Below are 18,149 nucleotides of genomic sequence, written 5' to 3'. Positions count from 1 at the left end.
CTGTGAGCAAGAAAACAAAACAGAACAAGGAAAGTCAAGATACTGTTGTGTAGCATTGTAGGAACAATCTCCTTATAACGCAACGTGCCATCTTTCAGTGAAAACTTTCTCACTGCCTGCTTTCTGTGGGTCAGAACAACTCTTTCTGTAATTAGAAACCAAACAAAAATTCATCGGCAGACAGATACACAAAGGTTTGCACAAATGATTTTGAAGCAGAACTTTGGTCTTACAGAGAGTCACAGGACAAGCTTGTTGAGGCAGAGCCAGATGTACTTGCTGCATCTGTCGAATCTAGATCGGAGCTAAAGGTCCCCTCAGAGCGATCACTAAAACCAGGTAAAGAAAAGACAAAACTAAAATCTTCAGCGGGAAGAAACAATCACTATGTCAGAGATATTTATATGGCCAGGGATGGTGAGGCAGGTCAGAGACCAGCCATATTGGAACTTGAGCATCAGATGGAAACACTTCAGATTTGTGTCCCCAGTTGCTCCCTGCGACAAGTTTAGCAACCTCCAGTTTGATGTTATGGGGATGTGCTGATCAGAGGAATAAATTTTACCCACAATGGAGGAGGGGAAATCTGAAAGATAGTTAATCGCAAAGCTTCTCCTGTCTATTGTTTGGCTTCAGAGAAGCATTGCTGCAAGGCTAGAAGAAGCTTTGCAGCCCGTCCTCAAGAGATGCTTGACTCTGTTCTGACACACCATACACATGCCCAAGGCCTTTTCCAACAGATAAGTCTTTAACGTGGGAACTCACTCACCTTTTCAAACTCTGAACGTCATCCACTGTGAAGTCAAAAATGTTTGCCAAATGGTAGCTTGCACTCTCAGCAGTTGAGAAGTCACTCTATGGTTGGAAATGTGAAATTATGAATGACAATTAGAATTTTACAAGAATTATTATAATTTACTCATTTATAAAACAGGTTATCACTTTGAGATATTTATGACTTTACATGTGCAGTGTCTGTCTTTTTTTGCCAATAACATCCTACAAATAACAATGAGAGGAATGGACAGTTTTTGGTGCGTTGGGTGAGAGAGGAATTTTGGCTAGAACAGTGAAAAAACTCCCGAATTTTCTTTAAATAATGCTTTAGATTATTTAGATTAGAGATACAGCACTGAAACAGGCCCTTCGGCCCACCGAGTCTGTGCCGAACATCAACCACCCATTTATACTAATCCTACACTAATCCCATATTCCTACCAAACATCCCCACCTGTCCCTATATTTCCCTACCACCTACCTATACTAGTGACAATTTATAATGGCCAATTTTACCTATCAACCTGCAAGTCTTTTGGCTTGTGGGAGGAAACCGGAGCACCCGGAGAAAACCCACGCAGACACAGGGAGAACTTGCTTTGGAGCCTTTAAAGTCCACTTCAGGAGGCAGATGGGGTCCGAGTTTAACATCTCAGCCAAAGGTTGATACCTTGGGCAATGCAACACTCCCACAGTATTTCAAGGAGATTACATAGAATGTACAACACAGGGGACCATTCGGCCCAACTGGTCCATGCTGGTCTTCATGTACCACACGGGCCTTTTCCCACCCTTCTTCATCTAACCCTATCAGTATATCCTCCTAGTCCTTTCTCCCTCATTATGAATTCAAATCCTGTCAATACACAACCTACTGAGTCAGAGGCAAACATGCTCTCACCAGAGCCAGCTTGGCACTGTGATTACTCAAGTTCAAGTGGGAAAAGCCATCAAAGCAGATCCATTGACCATCTTCCCTAAAACAAAGGCAGGATATCAAAAAAATTGCAGGACATCAACATTTATTCATCCAATGATTTAATCATTAGGAGAATATGGGTTTATGACATTGTCCAACCTTTCCCCTTCCCCCCTGTCCCTTTTGCAGTGACCAAAGACAGACTGTGAAACCAGTTCCAGAAGAGCTCCCATTTATTTTTACAGTAAAATAAATTGTTACTGCGATCATGCTTTCAAACCAATATTAGTGTAGAGTGAAGCAATTAACTCTTGGAATGGGACTTTAATCAGAACATTGTGACAATGGAAACAGTCTGAACAACTCACTGCCACTCAGTACCACCTTTGAAATAGACACCGAGGGCTTCTGGAAATATTCTGGTCAGTCACCTCAATATTATGGCCCATGACAAGTGGGAGAAAGGTTTAGATTTGAAATTTGAGTCACGCAATCCCAACACACAGGCATTTTTCAGGCGGTGGGTATCAGGGTGTCAGAGTGTCCCACTATGGAGAGGTGGAATATTTATTGCCATATTTAAATTGGGTCCTACAGTGCAATTAGAAGCAATTTGAAATTAACTGATGCTGCACGGGTTTCCTGGGGTCGGGAAACCTGACAGCGAAACAAAAGTGGGAGCTGCTAGCTCCTCAAGCTAAAAAAAGATTTTTAATACTCCTTGTGGGCCAGGAGTGCTGCCCTCAGGAAGGTTTGGGCCTCTCCAACCCCAATCTTCAGCCTCACCCAGCCTTCCTGATCGCTGGCCTTGTTTCCCCAGTCCTCCCACCTGCCAACAGACTGTCCATTTGGCTGGCTGCTGAGTGGGAGACAGACCCACAAGAACCAAATGAGAGCCTCTGGGCCCCCAGCCTTGCTAGACTCTTCAGATATTTTTGGCTTCACGCGCACCTTCTCAGTAAATATCAAGGCCACTGTCTCTCTCCCTTCAACTTCTCCTCAGCTACTCCACAAGGTGGCATATAATGCATGAAGGGATCTGGGAACTAACCCGTACTACAGCACAGTGGGGTGAAATCTACCACCTAGCTGTCGTAGATCACGAAGCTACTTATCCCAACCACTCTTTGTAATAACGGCATGGGTGACTTCTGGTGGCTGTGTACCAGCACTGCACAACCTGATCCTTTTTAATCAAAAACATTCAGGGAAGGCACTTTCTGGAGGAGTGTAGAGAATGAAATCTGCGAAAATAGTGAAAGAATACTAACCACAGTCCAGAACAAAGGATAAGACTTGTGCTGAAGGTGGCCATTTGGCCCTTCGTGCCTGCATCTTTCCTTTCAAACAGCTATATAATTACTCCCACTCCCTGTGCTCTTTACCCATAGCCTGCAAATTTTCCCTTTTTGAGTAATATCCAATTCCCTTTTGAAAGTTACTATTTAATCTGCTTCCATCACCCTTTCAGGCAGTGCATTCAGATTGTAACAATTCACTGGGTAAAAAAATGTCTCCCCTCTGGTTCTTGTGCAAATTATTTTAAATCTGCACCCTCTGGTTACTGAACCATCCTCTACATGAATCGTTTTCTCCTTATTTACTCTATCAAAAACCCTCATAATTTTAAACATCTCTATTAAATTTCTCCTCAGCCTTCTGTGCTCTAAGGAGAACAACTCAGCTTCTCTTGTCTCTCGACATCACTGAAGTCCTTCATCCCTGGTAAATTTCAAGTAAATCTCCTCTGCACCCTCTCCAAAGGAGTGACATGAACCTCTACATTTCTAAGTAACCAAAGCATTGTTACATATGTCAGGTCATTTGCATTACCAGCAGTCCAGCACTGCATTATGGCTCCCAAGGAGGCTGGAGCAGAATAAAGTTTTTTTTTACTGGTTACCATATCTGTCTTTCTTAAAATGGGGTTTACGATTTACAGCTGAAGCTGGGGAAATGTAACTAACCTCTGGAACTGCATCCTGCAGAAACCAGTTTGATTTCCTGCTCTTCAGCCCCAATTTCAATGGCAGCTTTCGCCTGCGAGGTTGAGGCACTTCTGGCAGGGGACTGTGGACACACAAACAGAAGTAAATGCCAGATGCAACTGTTTTAAAATCAGGTACAGATACAGACAGGCTACAATAAACAACTGAGTCAGTCTCACCAATTATTATATTCACAACACTACAGACAGTGAAGGTTTACTGCAAACACTTTATTTTCCTTTATTTTTCAGTGATATAAAGTATTCATTGCATTGACGAGTAACTATGGTGCAGTCAGTCTGTAAACATGCTCAGTACATACCCATACTTAGGTGCAAACACTAACATGTTTTTTCCTCTCCTTTTGATCTCGTTAGAAGCGTTATCAGTCAACTGACCAATATTCTCCGGCAAAACAATATTTGGAGGAACTGGGGGTACTCGAGTTCGGAGACGAAAAATACATTTTTTCTTTTTAATTTCTTTACCACAGATAAACCTTTAACACAAAAGATAAGTATGTTAAAGCTCTTTTATCAGCATCATCCAAGATTCCCCTTTGGTTTGGATTTTAGTCTCCAACACATAGAACATAGAACAATACAGCACAGTACAGGCCCTTCGGCCCACAATGTTGTGCCGACCCTTTAACCTACTCTAAGATCAAACTACCTACATACCCTTCATTCTACTATCATCCATGTACCTATCCAAGAGTCGCTTAAATGTCCCTAATGTATCTGCTTCTACTACCACCGCTGGCAGTGCATTCCATGCACCCACCACTCTCTGTGTAAAGAACCCACCTCTGATATCTCCCCTAAACCTTCCTCCAATCACCTTAAAATTATGCCCCCTGGTGATAGCCCTTTCCGCCCTGGGAAAAAGTCTCTGGCTATCCACTCTGTCTATGCCTCTCATCATCTTGTACACCTCTATCAAGTCACCTCTCATCCTTCTTCGCTCCAATGAGAAAAGCCCTAGCTCCCTCAACCTTTCTTCATAAGACATGCCCTCCAGTCCAGGCAGCATCCTGGTAAATCTCCTCTGCACCCTCTCTAAAGCTTCCACATCCTTCCTAAAATGAGGCGACCAGAACTGAACACAATATTCCAAGTGTGGTCTAACCAGGGCTTTATAGAGCTGCAGCATAACCTCGCGGCTCTTGAACTCAATCCCCCTGTTAATGAAAGCCAACACCCCATACGCCTTCTTAACAACCCTATCAACTCCGGGTGCTCCCACATGCCAAAGACTTGCAGGTTGATAGGTAAATTGGCCATTAGCAATTGCCCCTAGTATAGGTAGGTGGTAGGGAAATATAGGGACAGGTGGGGATGTGGTAGGAATATGGGATTAGTGTAGGATTAGTATAAATAGGTGGTTGATGGTCGGCACAGACTCGGTGGGCCGAAGGGCCTGTTTCAGTGCTGTATCTCTAAAACTAAAACTTGGGTGGCAACTTTGAGGGATCTATGGACGTGGATCCCAAGATCCCTCTGTTCCTCCACACTGTCTTTAAGCCTGTATTCTGCATTCAAATTCGACTTTCCAAAACGAATCACTTCACACTTTTCCAGGTTGAACTCCATCTGCCACTTCTCAGCCCAGCTCTGCACCCTGTCAATGTCCCGTTGCAACCTACAACAGCCCTCCACACTATCCACAACTCCAGCAACCTTAGTGTCATCGGCAAACTTACTAACCCAGCCTTCCACTTCCTCATCCAAGTCATTTATAAAAATCACAAAGAACAGAGGTCCCAGAACAGATCCCTGCGGAACACCACTGGTCACCGAGCTCCAGGCTGAATATTTTCCATCTACTACCACCCTCTGTCTTCTATGGGCCAGCCAATTCTGTATCCAGACAGCCATATTTCCCTGTATCCCATGCCTCCTTACTTTCTGAATGAGCCTACCATGGGGAACCTTATCAAACGCCTTGCTAAAATCCATATACACCACATCCACTGCTCTACCTTCATCAATGTGTTTTGTCACATCCTCAAAGAATTCAATGCTTGTGAGGCATGACCTGCCCCTCACAAAACCATGCTGACTATCTTTAATCAAACTATGCTTTTCCAAATAATCATAAATCCTGTCTCTCAGAATCCTCTCCAATAATTTGCCCACCACCGACGTAAGACTGACTGGTCTGTAATTTCCAGAGTTATCCCTATTCCCTTTCTTGAACAAGGGAACAACATTTGCCACCCTCCAATCATCTGGTACTACTCCAGTGGACAGTGAGGACACAAAGATCATCGTCAAAGGCGCAGCAATCTCTTCCCTCGCTTCCCGTAATAACCTTGGGTATATCCCGTCTGGCCCCGGGGACTTATCTATCCTCATGTCTTTCAAAATTTCCAGCACATCCTAAGATCCCTCTCACTAGTGAATACTGAAGCAAAGTATTCATTAAGGACCTCCCCTACCTCCTCCGACTCCAGGCACAAGTTCCCTCCACTATCCCTGATCGGCCTTACCCTCACTCTGGCCATCCTCTTGTTCCTCACATAAGTGTAGAACGCCTTGGGATTTTCCTTAATCCTACCCACCAAGACTTTTTCATGTCCTCTTCTAGCTCTCCTAAGTCCATTCTTCAGTTCCTTCCTGGCTACCTTGTAACCCTCTAGAGCCCTGTCTGATCCTTGCTTCCTCAACCTTAAGTAAGCTTCCTTCTTCCTCTTGGCTAGCTGTTCCACATCTCTTGTCATCCAAGGTTCCTTCACCCTACCATCCCTTCCTTGCCTCATCGGGACAAACCTATCCAGCAGTCGCAGCAAGTGCTCCCTGAACAACCTCCACATTTCTGTCGTGCATTTCCCTGAGAACATCTGTTCCCAATTTAAGCTCCCCAGTTCCTGCCTAATAGCATTGTAATTCCCCCTCCCCCAATTAAATATTTTCCCATCCCGTCTGCTCCTATCCCTCTCCATGACTATAGTAAAGGTCAGGGAGTTGTGATCACTATCACCGAAATGCTCTCCCACCGAGAGATCTGCCACCTGGCCTGGTTCATTGCCAAGCACCAAACCCAACATAGCCTCCCCTCTAGTCGGCCTATCTACATATTGAGTCAGGAAACCTTCCTGGACACACCTGACAAAATCTGCTCCATCCAAACTATTTGCACTAAGGAGGTTCCAATCAATATTAGGGAAGTTGAAGTCACCCATGATAACAACCCTGTTACTTCTGCACCTGTCCAAAATCTGCCTCCCAATCTGTTCCTCCGTGTCTCTGTTGCTATTGGGGGGTCTATAGAAAACTCCCAATAAAGTGACTGCTCCTTTCCTGTTTCTGACTTCCACCCATACTGACTCAGTAGACAAACCCACCTCGACGACCTCCCTTTCTGCAGCTGTGATACTATCCCTGATTAGCAATGCCACTCCCCCACCTCTTTTACCTCCCTCCCTATTCCTTTTGAAACAAACATCCATTCTTGCCCCTGTGATATCCAAGTCTCCGTCATGGCCACAACATCGTAGCTCCAAGTACTGATCCATGCTCTAAGTTCATCACCCTTATTCCTGACACTTCTTGCGTTAAAATAGACACATTTCAACCCATCATACTGGCTGCAACTTTGCCCTGTCAACTGTCTAACCTTCCTCACAGACTCTCTGCACTCTGTATCTGCCTGTTCAACAGCTACCCCTTCCACTGATCCGTAGCTCCGGTTCCCATCCCCTTGCCAAACTAGTTTAAACCCTCCCGAAGAGCTCTAGCAAACCTCCCGCCCAGGATATTGGTGCTCCTCCAGTTCAGACGCAACCCGTCCTTCTTGTACAGGTCCCACCTTCCCCAGAAGGTATCCCAATGATCCACATATCTGAAGCCCTCCCTCCTACACCAGCTCTGTAGCCACGTGTTCAGCTGCACTCGCTCTCTGTTTCTAGCCTCACTAGCACGTGGCACCGGTATCAATCCTGAGATTACTACTCTGCTCGTCCTGCCTTTTAGCTTCCAACCTAACTCCCTATATTCGCTTTTCAGGTCCTCATCCCTTTTCCTAGCTATGTCATTGGTACTGATGTGTACCACGACTTCTGGCTGCTCCCCCTCCCCCTTCAGAATCCTGTAGACTCGATCCGAGACATCCCTGACCCTGGCACCCGGGAGGCAACATACCATCCGGGAGTCTCGTTCGCGACCACAGAATCTCCTGTCTGTTCCTCTAACCATTGAATCTCCCATAACTATCGCTCTTCTATTCTCCCCCCTTCCCTTCTGAGCCACAGAGCCAGGCTCAGTGCCAGAGACCTGGCCGCTGTGGCTTTCCCCTGGTAGGTCGTCCCCCCCAACCGTATCCAAAACGGTATACTTATTATTGAGGGGAACGGCCACAGGGGATCCCTGCACTTTGCGCCTATTCCCTTTCCCTCCCCTGATGGTCACCCAGCTACCTTTATCCTGTAACTTCGGTGTCACTACTTCCCTGTAACTGCTCTCTATCACCCCCTCAGCCTCCTGAATGATCCGAAGTTCATCCAGCTCCAGTTCCCTAACGCGGTCTGTGAGGAGCTGGAGTTGGGTGCACTTCTCACAGGTGAAGTCAGCAGGGACACAAGTGGTGACCCTCACCTCCCACATCCTGCAAGAGGAGCAGGCAACTGCCCTAGCTTCCATCCCCTCCGCTCTAAATTGACATAGAGCATTACATTCATTCAACATCAAGTCCCTGAGTGTTGGCGGCAAGTTATATCAATGTAAAAATTAGTATAACCTGTAGTTCTAAACCTCATGGAATTCTTTGCAAGAGAGTGAATAGGATATTAAATACACTATAGGTAGAGTGGACTGATCATATGATAGAACTAAAACTCACAGCTCTTGAATACAATCAATATAAAGCTTTTTGTCAACAGCAATTTATCTTACTTCCCTCTCCCTGTGCCACAAACCGTTCTCTGGGTGTGACGGCAGTCTGAAGGCCTGTTTCCAGAGTGCTGGCAATGTCTCTCTATCAATGAATAACCAACAGATTTTCTTTCCCCTCCATTTTGGGGAAACCCCCATTTTGAACCCACGCCTTCTCAAAGCAGCAAGAATGGTCAGCCGCATAGAGCCAACCTGTCCGTGGTCCAGCATCACTGTGTGCCTTCCACTGAAGGTGAACTCAATTTCATGAAGATTATGCTGCACACAAGCTGCAAATGGATTATTGGTGAAGCCACGTGAAGTGAATAATCACCATTTTCGTCACAGGCTGTTCACTGTGAAAGTGACCTCTAGCAATTTAAACTCCGAACTACCATTGCAGGAGGGTGGTCGGCCCCATTGCAGCTTCTCGGCGAAACATTCCCTTCCTTTTTTAGCGGTGCATTGTTTGGTTCTTTTCTGTCCATGAAAGGGAGGCGAGTGTTTTAGCAATAGGATTAACTAGGGATGGGCAATAAACGCTGGTCTAGCAAGAGATGCCCACATCCCGAGGATGTATAAAAAAAATAAGGTGAAGGTTAACGACTGTGAGTCAGTGACTGTCCTGGTTGGCATTTTATTTGAAGCTCTTATAGTAAGATTTTCCCATTTTAAAGTTATGTATTATAAATCATTCACATGACATAGAGATGATATTTGCTGGAATCTAATTTTATCCCTTTAAATCCATATCCTCACATCATTCACTGAGGTAAAATGAAGATAAAATTCCCCCAGAGGCTTGGATTCAGAATTGTTTTTAAACTTATTTTCTCCACACTCCAGTAAATTTGGTTGTACTGCAATAATAAACTCTGAATGTGAAGTAGAGGACATAAAGCAAATGATACATAGAACTGATAACCAATTATTTCTCTAATCAGATGGTCTATCGATTAGGTGATTTATTGAATATTCAAAGTTGCCCCACCAATCAGAAATGTAATTTATGTTAACATTGTATGATTAGGTATAACAATAGAAGCAACATTACAATATAAACAGTTATGATGTAAGTCTTAACTGTCAGTTACGTTGCACAAACAGTCCCAGGGTAGACTGCCACCCTCTCCTTCTGCCAATATAAACCAGTACAAATATGGGACTGGTTGCACTCAGTCTCAACAACAAGCAGTTCCAAGCAAGACTCAACTACCCCTTTCTCAAAACTGGGGTGTATTTAACATTTTTACTATTTTTGGTCTAAAAAAAATCTTAATCCTATGCCTTCTTAGAGGAGGTCACAACACTCCGGCGTAACATTTTCAATTTCCACATCCTAGGTGAATCTGCAAATTTAATATAGGGATGTTGCTCATCATGTACCGGGAGACAGGAGACAGTGGAGCTATCATGCCAAATAGTGGCTGCAGGCTGCAAGTACAGCATCACAGGACCTGTTTACATTTGAGATTCCATATTGAATTATCAATGTTACATGCTGATGTAAAAAGCATGACTAAATATGGTGACAGCAGAAAGTGAAGTTTGTGGACAGCAAATGTAAGATTTTTAATAAAGTATATAGGTATGGATACTCATGGGCAGTTTGATGCTGTAAATGAATGTTGTCTAGGAAAAGCCAAAACTCATTGTTATTTTGAACTTTTATATGTCCTGCAGAGAAAGGAGTCAAGCATGAGCTGGATTCAAATTTAGGATCGAAGGATAAAAGGCAATGGCCTAATGAACTGTACATGTTATTTTCATTAGAAAGGCTCTCATGAAATTGAAATACCAAACATAGATGCGCCTTTTGCAATTTTACTAAGTCTCACTTGTAAAACACAAGACAAAGTCTCACCGGCTTTTATAGCTGTTTAAAGCATCGAGGAGATGCTGCTTTCGTTGAAGCACTGTTGTTTCTGTCAGCTAAAGAGAAATAAAAGGATTTATTCAGTACTGAAACACTGCAACATTTCAGTAACAATGTCTCCTGAGTCTTTCATCGGAAAAAGTGACTGGCAGGTCGATAATTTGAGCTTGACTGATTTTTTTTTTTAAATGCTGCAGATCCAATACTAACCAGAAATGTTTTTGATTCACATTTGACAACAGAATTATCAACTGCTCTAGTCTTGTCTTAACAGCTTCCCCACTCCCTCAAGTGAGATGAATATACTGCTCCCACCCAGCATGCTGGATTCATGAGCTGGCCAAGAAATGGGGAAATTCAGTCTACGTAGGTGGTTAATTTGAATTTCACTCTAGCTTGGGGTATTAACCATCAAGATTCAAAAAGAAGACCATTTGGCCTATATTTCTCCTACCTTTCCTCATAGCTCATTCTTTTTACACTTGGGGTCATCCTTATTGCTTTTCAATGCATCTTCACCAATGTACGTACATTATTTTTATGGTATGGTGATCAGAAATGAACCCAATACTCCAAGTGTGGTCTGACCAGTGGCATTGTAAAGCCTCTTAAGACACGTACTCTACTTTTCTGACCATATATACCAACATCATAATTGCTTTGTTAATTGTTTCAGCACCTTGTCTACATTTTGCATTCCCACGTGCCTTTTCAAAACTCCCTGTATTAATGCTATTACATTAATTGTACAAGTTCTACCCCTCATAATTCAAAGTGATTTCTCATGTTAAAAAAATTAAATTATCCAATGTTTGAATTTAAAACTGTAAATAACACAGCAAAGTGGGAATTTATTATGAAAGGCAGAACTGTCAGAAAACTTGAATTGAGTCAAATATAAGTATGTTGCAGATTTTTCACCAAATGTGCAATACTTTACAGTTGTCAGTATTAAATTTAGTTTTCATTTGTTTAAAGCCTGAAGTCTTTACCTTCTCTGGGCGAGATTTTAACTCATTCAAAACCAGTCCACTTACAGATTTTAAAATCAAGCCCTCTATCTCTATTGTACTCCCTATTTAATTTCAAGTTAACAAAGTGACAAGCTTGCAATTGATTTCAGTATCCAAAACATTTATGTAGAGCACCCAGCTCAATTCTACATCTTCCTTTACCACGTTTCTGGAATAAATGCATCCACACTCCCTCACTCCCTCCCCGCCCTGAGGGAACAGTTAAAAACTTGAGGACCGGACAGGTCACTGATCTCTTTGAACCCCGCACCCCCAATTCCCATGCACAGTTAAAATCGGGGCTAATGTTCAGAAGACAGTTGGTCAAGCAGTCCCACTTGAAGGGATCCATCCTGGGACAAAGGGTAATCGATTGACTGAAAATGTCTGTTGCCTATCAATTTATGAGTTACTTAAAATAAAGCAACTAAACACTTATAACCATAACCACCGTCCTTTCTACAGTTACTAAAACCAAGCAATACATCTGACTGTATTTAAAACAGTCATGGCAATCAGGATCGTTTCTCGGGAAGACTTCTGAATTTTGCATTGGACCCCACATTGGTTCATCCTTTTGAGTGTTAGCTCTTCTGATTTCACATTTAATGGGTTAAGAGCCCAAAATGAGTTGGTTTCAAATGACAGTAATTGGCATTGGGGATCATTACTTAACACCCATCAAACTGGCTTCATATCAAACAACATCTCAATGACTTTGCCAAATGTTGTTTGAGACAAACCAGTTTCTAATATCAGAAAAGTTCTTTATGTAGAATTCTATTTGTACCTCTGTCAGAACAGGGGGAATATTTAACTATACACCAGCTCCACAGTAACACACACACCTACCTTTCCAAGCTGAAGGCTGAACCAGTTTTGATTAATAAATATTAATATTTCCTCTTCAAAATCAAAGTATTTCTTTTTCCCACGGACTCCTAAATTGTATAAAACAAGGTGCACCACATCTACCCTAGAAACAAAGCAAAGGGACAAGATTTTAATACAAGAAACAAGAGCTTCTAACATACCTATAACAATTACGGACAGTGCTATTCTGCAGTTATCAGGAATAAAGGAAATGCAGCATTCAAAGCTCCCAATGTGTGACATCTAGTTATACTACATTTTCGGAACTAAATCCAGACCCACACTAAGATCTGCTGAAATCGTGTCCAAATATCTGGTGCAGCAGGTCTGGTGCAGTCACCTGCTCAGCACTGGAATACAGCATGCACAAACTGCTGGTTCTATCCTGGTTTTCCCTGGTGCCAGCTACACTACAGGTTCTGTGAACAAGTCATTGGCGTTGTGTTGAAAGTTGGTGACTTGCGATTTCCTAGAAAATGAACAGCGTGGATGGAGTATGATTAACAAAAAACTGGAAAATCTTGTAATTTGCTGTAGAATCTGACTTATTCAGTCACCATAAACCAGCATTGTCCAGGACATTAAGGCATTAGCCACATGTGGCTAATTGGGAATCCAGATGTGGCTAAATACCTTTTGATAACTAAATAAAAAATGAGTTAAAGAAACCATCATGTGATCGCAATACTCATTCACATAGTGTATGCATGTGTATTTTAACCTTTTTTTGCATTAGATGGTAAAATGGTTAAGACAAAAGTCAGAGTGTGTTTTTGGCTATTTGTTGTTTTACTTCCAATGTTACTACTTATTGATTAGTTACTAAAATGTTGTGTAAGATGGGTGACAACACTGGACCTCAGCACCATGGAAACACCAGTGACATAGTATAAAGAGGGGAGCTGTCACCATGATCAGCTCGAGAATTAGAATAACTGCTACAGGCCATCAAAGAAAGAAAACCTAACCAATAGCAAATAGCTCTAATGGGAATGTCGTGGCAAAGGGCAAGCAACATATAACTGTGTTCTGAAGAGAGAACGGGGGAGGGTCTGGAGGGAGAGTGGGTGGAGGGTTTGGAGGGAGAGTGGGTGGAGGGTCTGGTAAATGGTTGTTTTTCAGACTGGAAGATGGCAGACAGTGGTGTTCCCCAAGGATCAGTGCTAGGACCACTGCTTTTTTAATGTAAATAACTTGGATATTAGAATAGAGAGTAGAATTTCAAAATTTGCCAATAATACCAAACTTGGAGGATGATACAAACTGCCTGCAACAGAACATAGATAAGCTACCAGAATGCGCAGACAAGTGGCAGATGGAATTTAATACAGACAAGTGTGAGGTGACGCATTTTGGCAGAAGGGGTAGGGTGAAGCAATATAGACATATTGGCACAGTTCTAATGAGTCTTCAGGAACAGAGCAGAGACAATGATTTCAAAAGGAAACTGGATGGGCAAATAAACTTGCAGAGCTACAGGAGTCGAGTGGGGGAGTGGGACTGACTGGATTGCTCCGTGGAGAGCTGGCATGGACTTGATGGGCCGAATGGCCTCCTTCTACGCCATAAATGGCTGTATGGCTAGTCTAAGAGGTGAAGTGCTAATCCATTGTAAAACCCAATTTTCCATATAATGTTTTTCTAACAATATTCAACACCGAAAGCCAAACATTCTTATCCATTTTCTATACAAATTAATCAGATAACTTTAATAAAAGTTCAAGAAGGGGAGTAGAGACAGCCCTGGTAATTATAGACCTGTGAGCCTTACTTCGGTTGTGGGTAAAATGTTGGAAAAGGTTATAAGAGATAGGTATAATCATCTTGAAAAGAATAAGTTCATTAGCGATAGTCAGCACGGTTTTGTGCTGTGTAGGTCTGTGTAGGTCGTGCCTCACAAACCTTATTGAGTTTTTCGAGAAGGTGACCAAACAGGTGGATGAGGGTAAAGCCGTGGATGTGTGTATATGGATTTCAGTAAGGCGTTTGATAAGGTTCCCCACGGTAGGCTATTGCAGAAAATACGGAAGTATGGGATTGAAGGTGATTTAGAGCTTTGGATCAGAAATTGGCTAGCTGAAAGAAGACAGAGGTTGGTGGTTGATGTCAAATGTTCATCCTGGAGTTTAGTTACTAGTGGTGTACTGCAAGGATCTGTTTTGGGGCCACTGCTGTTTGTCATTTTTATAAATGACCTGGATGAGGGTGTAGAAGGGTGGGTTAGTAAATTTGCGGATGACACAAAGGTCGGTGGAGTTGTGGATAGTGCCGAAGGATGTTGTAGGTTACAGAGGGACATAGATAGGCTGCAGAGCTGGGCTGAGAGATGGCAAATGGAGTTTAATGCGGAAAAGTGTGAGGTGATTCACTTTGGAAGGAGTAACAGGAATGCAGAGTACTGGGCTAATGGGAAGATTCTTGGTAGTGTAGATGAGCAGAGAGATCTTGGTGTCCAGGTACATAAATCCCTGAAAGTTGCTACCCAGGTTAATAGGGCTGTTAAGAAGGCATATGGTGTGTTAGCTTTTATTAGTAGGGGGATCGAGTTTCGGAGCCACGAGGTCATGCTGCAGCTGTACAAAACTCTGGTGAGACCGCACCTGGAGTATTGCGTGCAGTTCTGGTCACCGCATTATAGGAAGGATATGGAAGCTTTGGAAAGGGTGCAGAGGAGATTTACTAGGATGTTGCCTGGTATGGAGGGAAGGTCTTACGAGGAAAGGCTGAGGGACTTGAGGTTGTTTTCGTTAGAGAGAAGGAGGAGGAGAGGTGACTTAATAGAGACATATAAGATAATCAGAGGGTTAGATAGGGTGGATAGTGAGAGTCTTTTTCCTCGGATGGTGATGGCAAACACGAGGGGACATAGCTTTAAGTTGAGGGGTGATAGATATAGGACAGATGTCAGAGGTAGTTTCTTTACTCAGAGAGTAGTAGGGGCGTGGAACGCCCTGCCTGCAACAGTAGTAGACTTGCCAACTTTAAGGGCATTTAAGTGGTCATTGGATAGACATATGGATGAAAATGGAATAGTGTAGGTCAGATGGTTTCACAGGTCGGCGCAACATCGAGGGCCGAAGGGCCTGTACTGCACTGTAATGTTCTATCTATCTATTAAATAACTGGAAAAAGTAACAAAGAAAAACACTGAAGTTTCTTTGGTTGAACTTCGGATCACACTATTAATTCATTGTGTACAACCACAGCATGCCAATTGCCACCCATTGACAGCCCATTACTTCTGCTTTCTTCTAATGGGTAATTCACACACAGCATGATTTCAGCTTCATCGCCACTGATCCCAATATAGCATCATGATCTATGATTATATCCACCTTGGTGTGCTCTAGTTGGGGATTATTTTTCAAATATGACTGGGTCCTGGCAGGAGTCCGTGCTGTGTTCATTCCAAGTGGTGGGAAACAGTGAGAAGTCTGAGCAACAATGTTAAGAGGCAACAACAGGGCCAGCTGTGCGTGTTGCGAATCAAACTTTACGTAATTTTTTTTAAAAAATCCTTTACATTACTTACCATCTGAGGGGTAGGCGTTTGATATATTCGGGTCCTTTATTGCACACTGAGCAGACAAACAAATAAAATCTAAAAAAAAAACAGAAAATGCAGTCATTTCAATAAGATCCATGCAATGAATGGGCATCTTGTTAATGGGGATGTTTGGCTAAAGGAAACATTGGGGTGGAACTTGAAGAACTATGGTGTGTAAACGATGCACATCATTATTAATGTGCCAACATTCCAGGAAGTCCAGGGGATTAAGTTGTGAATCTCTAGAATTGCTGGTCGATTTACGCCGCTCCACCATTTGCTTCGCACAAACAGTATCTCCCCCTTAGCCGCCCCTTTAGTTTTAAGAACTTGCTGGAGTGCACATTAGTTGCCCATTATCTCTTTTCAAAAAGCTAAGTCTAGTAATTAATAGTGCAAGCACCCTTTTAACATGTGATAATTGTTAATGTCAATCAACCTCTCTAGCCCAGAAAGTGAACAATTTAAACTGTGGAGTCTCATTCCATTGGGTAGTGAATTGTTGTTGAAGATTTTTTAAATGCCAGTTTAAATTTTTACATTTTTTATTTTTCCTTTATCTCTTTTTTTGCTCTTTTAATCTAATCTTTCTTTCCCTCTATTTCTCTTTCGTGTATGGTTTGACTCTAATTCACCCTTCCTTTTCAGTCATTCTTCCATTTATTTCTCAATCCCTAAATCTCATTGGTTAAGGAGATAAGACTGTTGGTCCTGGTATTTACTGAGGTCCCAGATAATCTTGTTGCCCTTGCCACACCATTATCAGCTTGCACTTCCAGCAAGTTACGGTGCAAAAAAAAATTTGAGCTGAAGGGAGTAGGAATATTTCTAACTAGTGGCACATGCCATGAGATGCCCTGCTCCAGCAACATCTGTCCCAAAGGCTTAGGGACTGTTTCATTTAGAATGTAAGGAGAATGGAAAGTACACTAATTTCTGTTAAAGTTAGGACTGAGCTCCCTGTTTTGAGTTACAGCTCATGGACAGCACAGCACCTGCCACACTGAGAGGCACACATAAGCAAAATGCAACATGTTAATTTAGACAGTCATCCAAGTACTGAAACCTCTGAGACACGGGCTGATGAGGTTCTTTATTAAGCAGAAAAGGGGATTTTTTTGCCCCATCCTCCCCCAGCTACACATTGAGAAGTTTCCTCTGTAACAGTGCCATAGAACTTCTAAAGTACAGTCAATTGAAAAGTGTGTATGTCTGGGATTAAATCAGCTCACTCCTGCAGAGTGCAAATAAATAAGCACCATCTACTGATCACTGTACATTACATTAAATATAAACAGTTTCAGCAATAACAGCAATGAATGACATTATTCATTGTCCCAGAGGGTTACATGAGAACACAACAGAAACTCAAAGCTCCACAACATGTTATAACTAGCATCAACCTAATAACAAAATTCAGTGCGCAACCTACCAGCTGTATGTGGAATAAAGTGACCTTTTGCAGATTGCTGTCAGTAATCCTCAAAGGCACCAATACTGGCCTGACAAGGGGTCCTCCAACCACTTGTATTGTGGCAGCCACAATACACAAAAGCTGCGGAGGAGACCACGATTGGGTTTGCCATTTTAGATCTGGTGGCAGATGGATGTAGACTCACTGCAGGGCCTGAGTTGAGACCCACCCACCACTCCCCTTAGCATCAGGGTATGTCCTGGGCAAACCCCAAACTGCACTGTGAAGAGTTATGTTCAAGCCACATTTGTGCTTCACAAAATGGGTGTATCAAGACTTTCATGAAATATATGTGGAATAAATATTTGGTCAAATTTGTAACATTGAAGCAAATACAGACAGGCTAATCTCACAAGTGTAGTTGTCAGCACCAAAGGCAACAGGCACATACTGGAAGAACAAACTGCATTTCACGTGGGTTACAGTGAAGTCATATGCAAATCTTATCAAATGCAGTGGTAGTCAGTGAAAGAATGACATTCCCCAGTTTATCATTCATCATTACATTAGGAAAATGAATGTGATCAGACCTGTCTCCAAACATCATGGCTTCACTCAGACACTGAATACACGCTTCGTGAAACCACTGCTTACATCTGCAGCACTGAAGCATCTTCAGGTACCACCTGGTGTCAGAAGATAAGAGGAATTATGTTAACAACAGTGTGAAGTACCAGCACGTTTACAATGTAACACGTTAGCACATTTTAACCTTTCCTGTCTGATACTCCACACAATCAATTACAAACAATTTCTAACAAGTAAACTCTTGTAAACTAGGCAATGAGAATTCTGAAATTTTAAAAGAGGT

General features: G+C 42.6%; 1 protein-coding gene across 6 annotated transcripts in view; it reads right to left on the bottom strand.

The window, feature by feature from the left end:
- Positions 1 to 18,149, bottom strand: part of phf19 (PHD finger protein 19) — a 39,411-nt gene that overhangs the window by 6,639 nt on the left and 14,623 nt on the right. For 3 of the 6 annotated variants that reach the window (XM_068012385.1, XM_068012384.1, XM_068012381.1), the window contains exons 7-14: positions 17,869 to 17,964; positions 15,850 to 15,918; positions 12,297 to 12,420; positions 10,420 to 10,487; positions 4,007 to 4,183; positions 3,664 to 3,766; positions 770 to 855; positions 234 to 329 (exon numbers count right to left, since the gene is read on the bottom strand). In XM_068012385.1, coding sequence (XP_067868486.1) covers positions 234 to 329; positions 770 to 855; positions 3,664 to 3,766; positions 4,007 to 4,183; positions 10,420 to 10,487; positions 12,297 to 12,420; positions 15,850 to 15,918; positions 17,869 to 17,964 — 819 coding nt within the window. Of the gene's footprint in view, positions 1 to 9; positions 146 to 233; positions 330 to 769; positions 856 to 3,663; positions 3,767 to 4,006; positions 4,184 to 10,419; positions 10,488 to 12,296; positions 12,421 to 15,849; positions 15,919 to 17,868; positions 17,965 to 18,149 lie in introns of those variants that run through there. The other 3 variants (XM_068012386.1, XM_068012382.1, XM_068012383.1) reach the window with 3 other exon arrangements.

This window comes from Heterodontus francisci, chromosome 32 (genome assembly GCF_036365525.1).
Source record: "Heterodontus francisci isolate sHetFra1 chromosome 32, sHetFra1.hap1, whole genome shotgun sequence".
Taxonomy (NCBI): Eukaryota; Metazoa; Chordata; class Chondrichthyes; order Heterodontiformes; family Heterodontidae; genus Heterodontus; species Heterodontus francisci.
The sequence above is the reverse complement of the archived record's forward strand: the minus strand, read 5'-3'. Positions and strand labels throughout refer to the sequence as shown.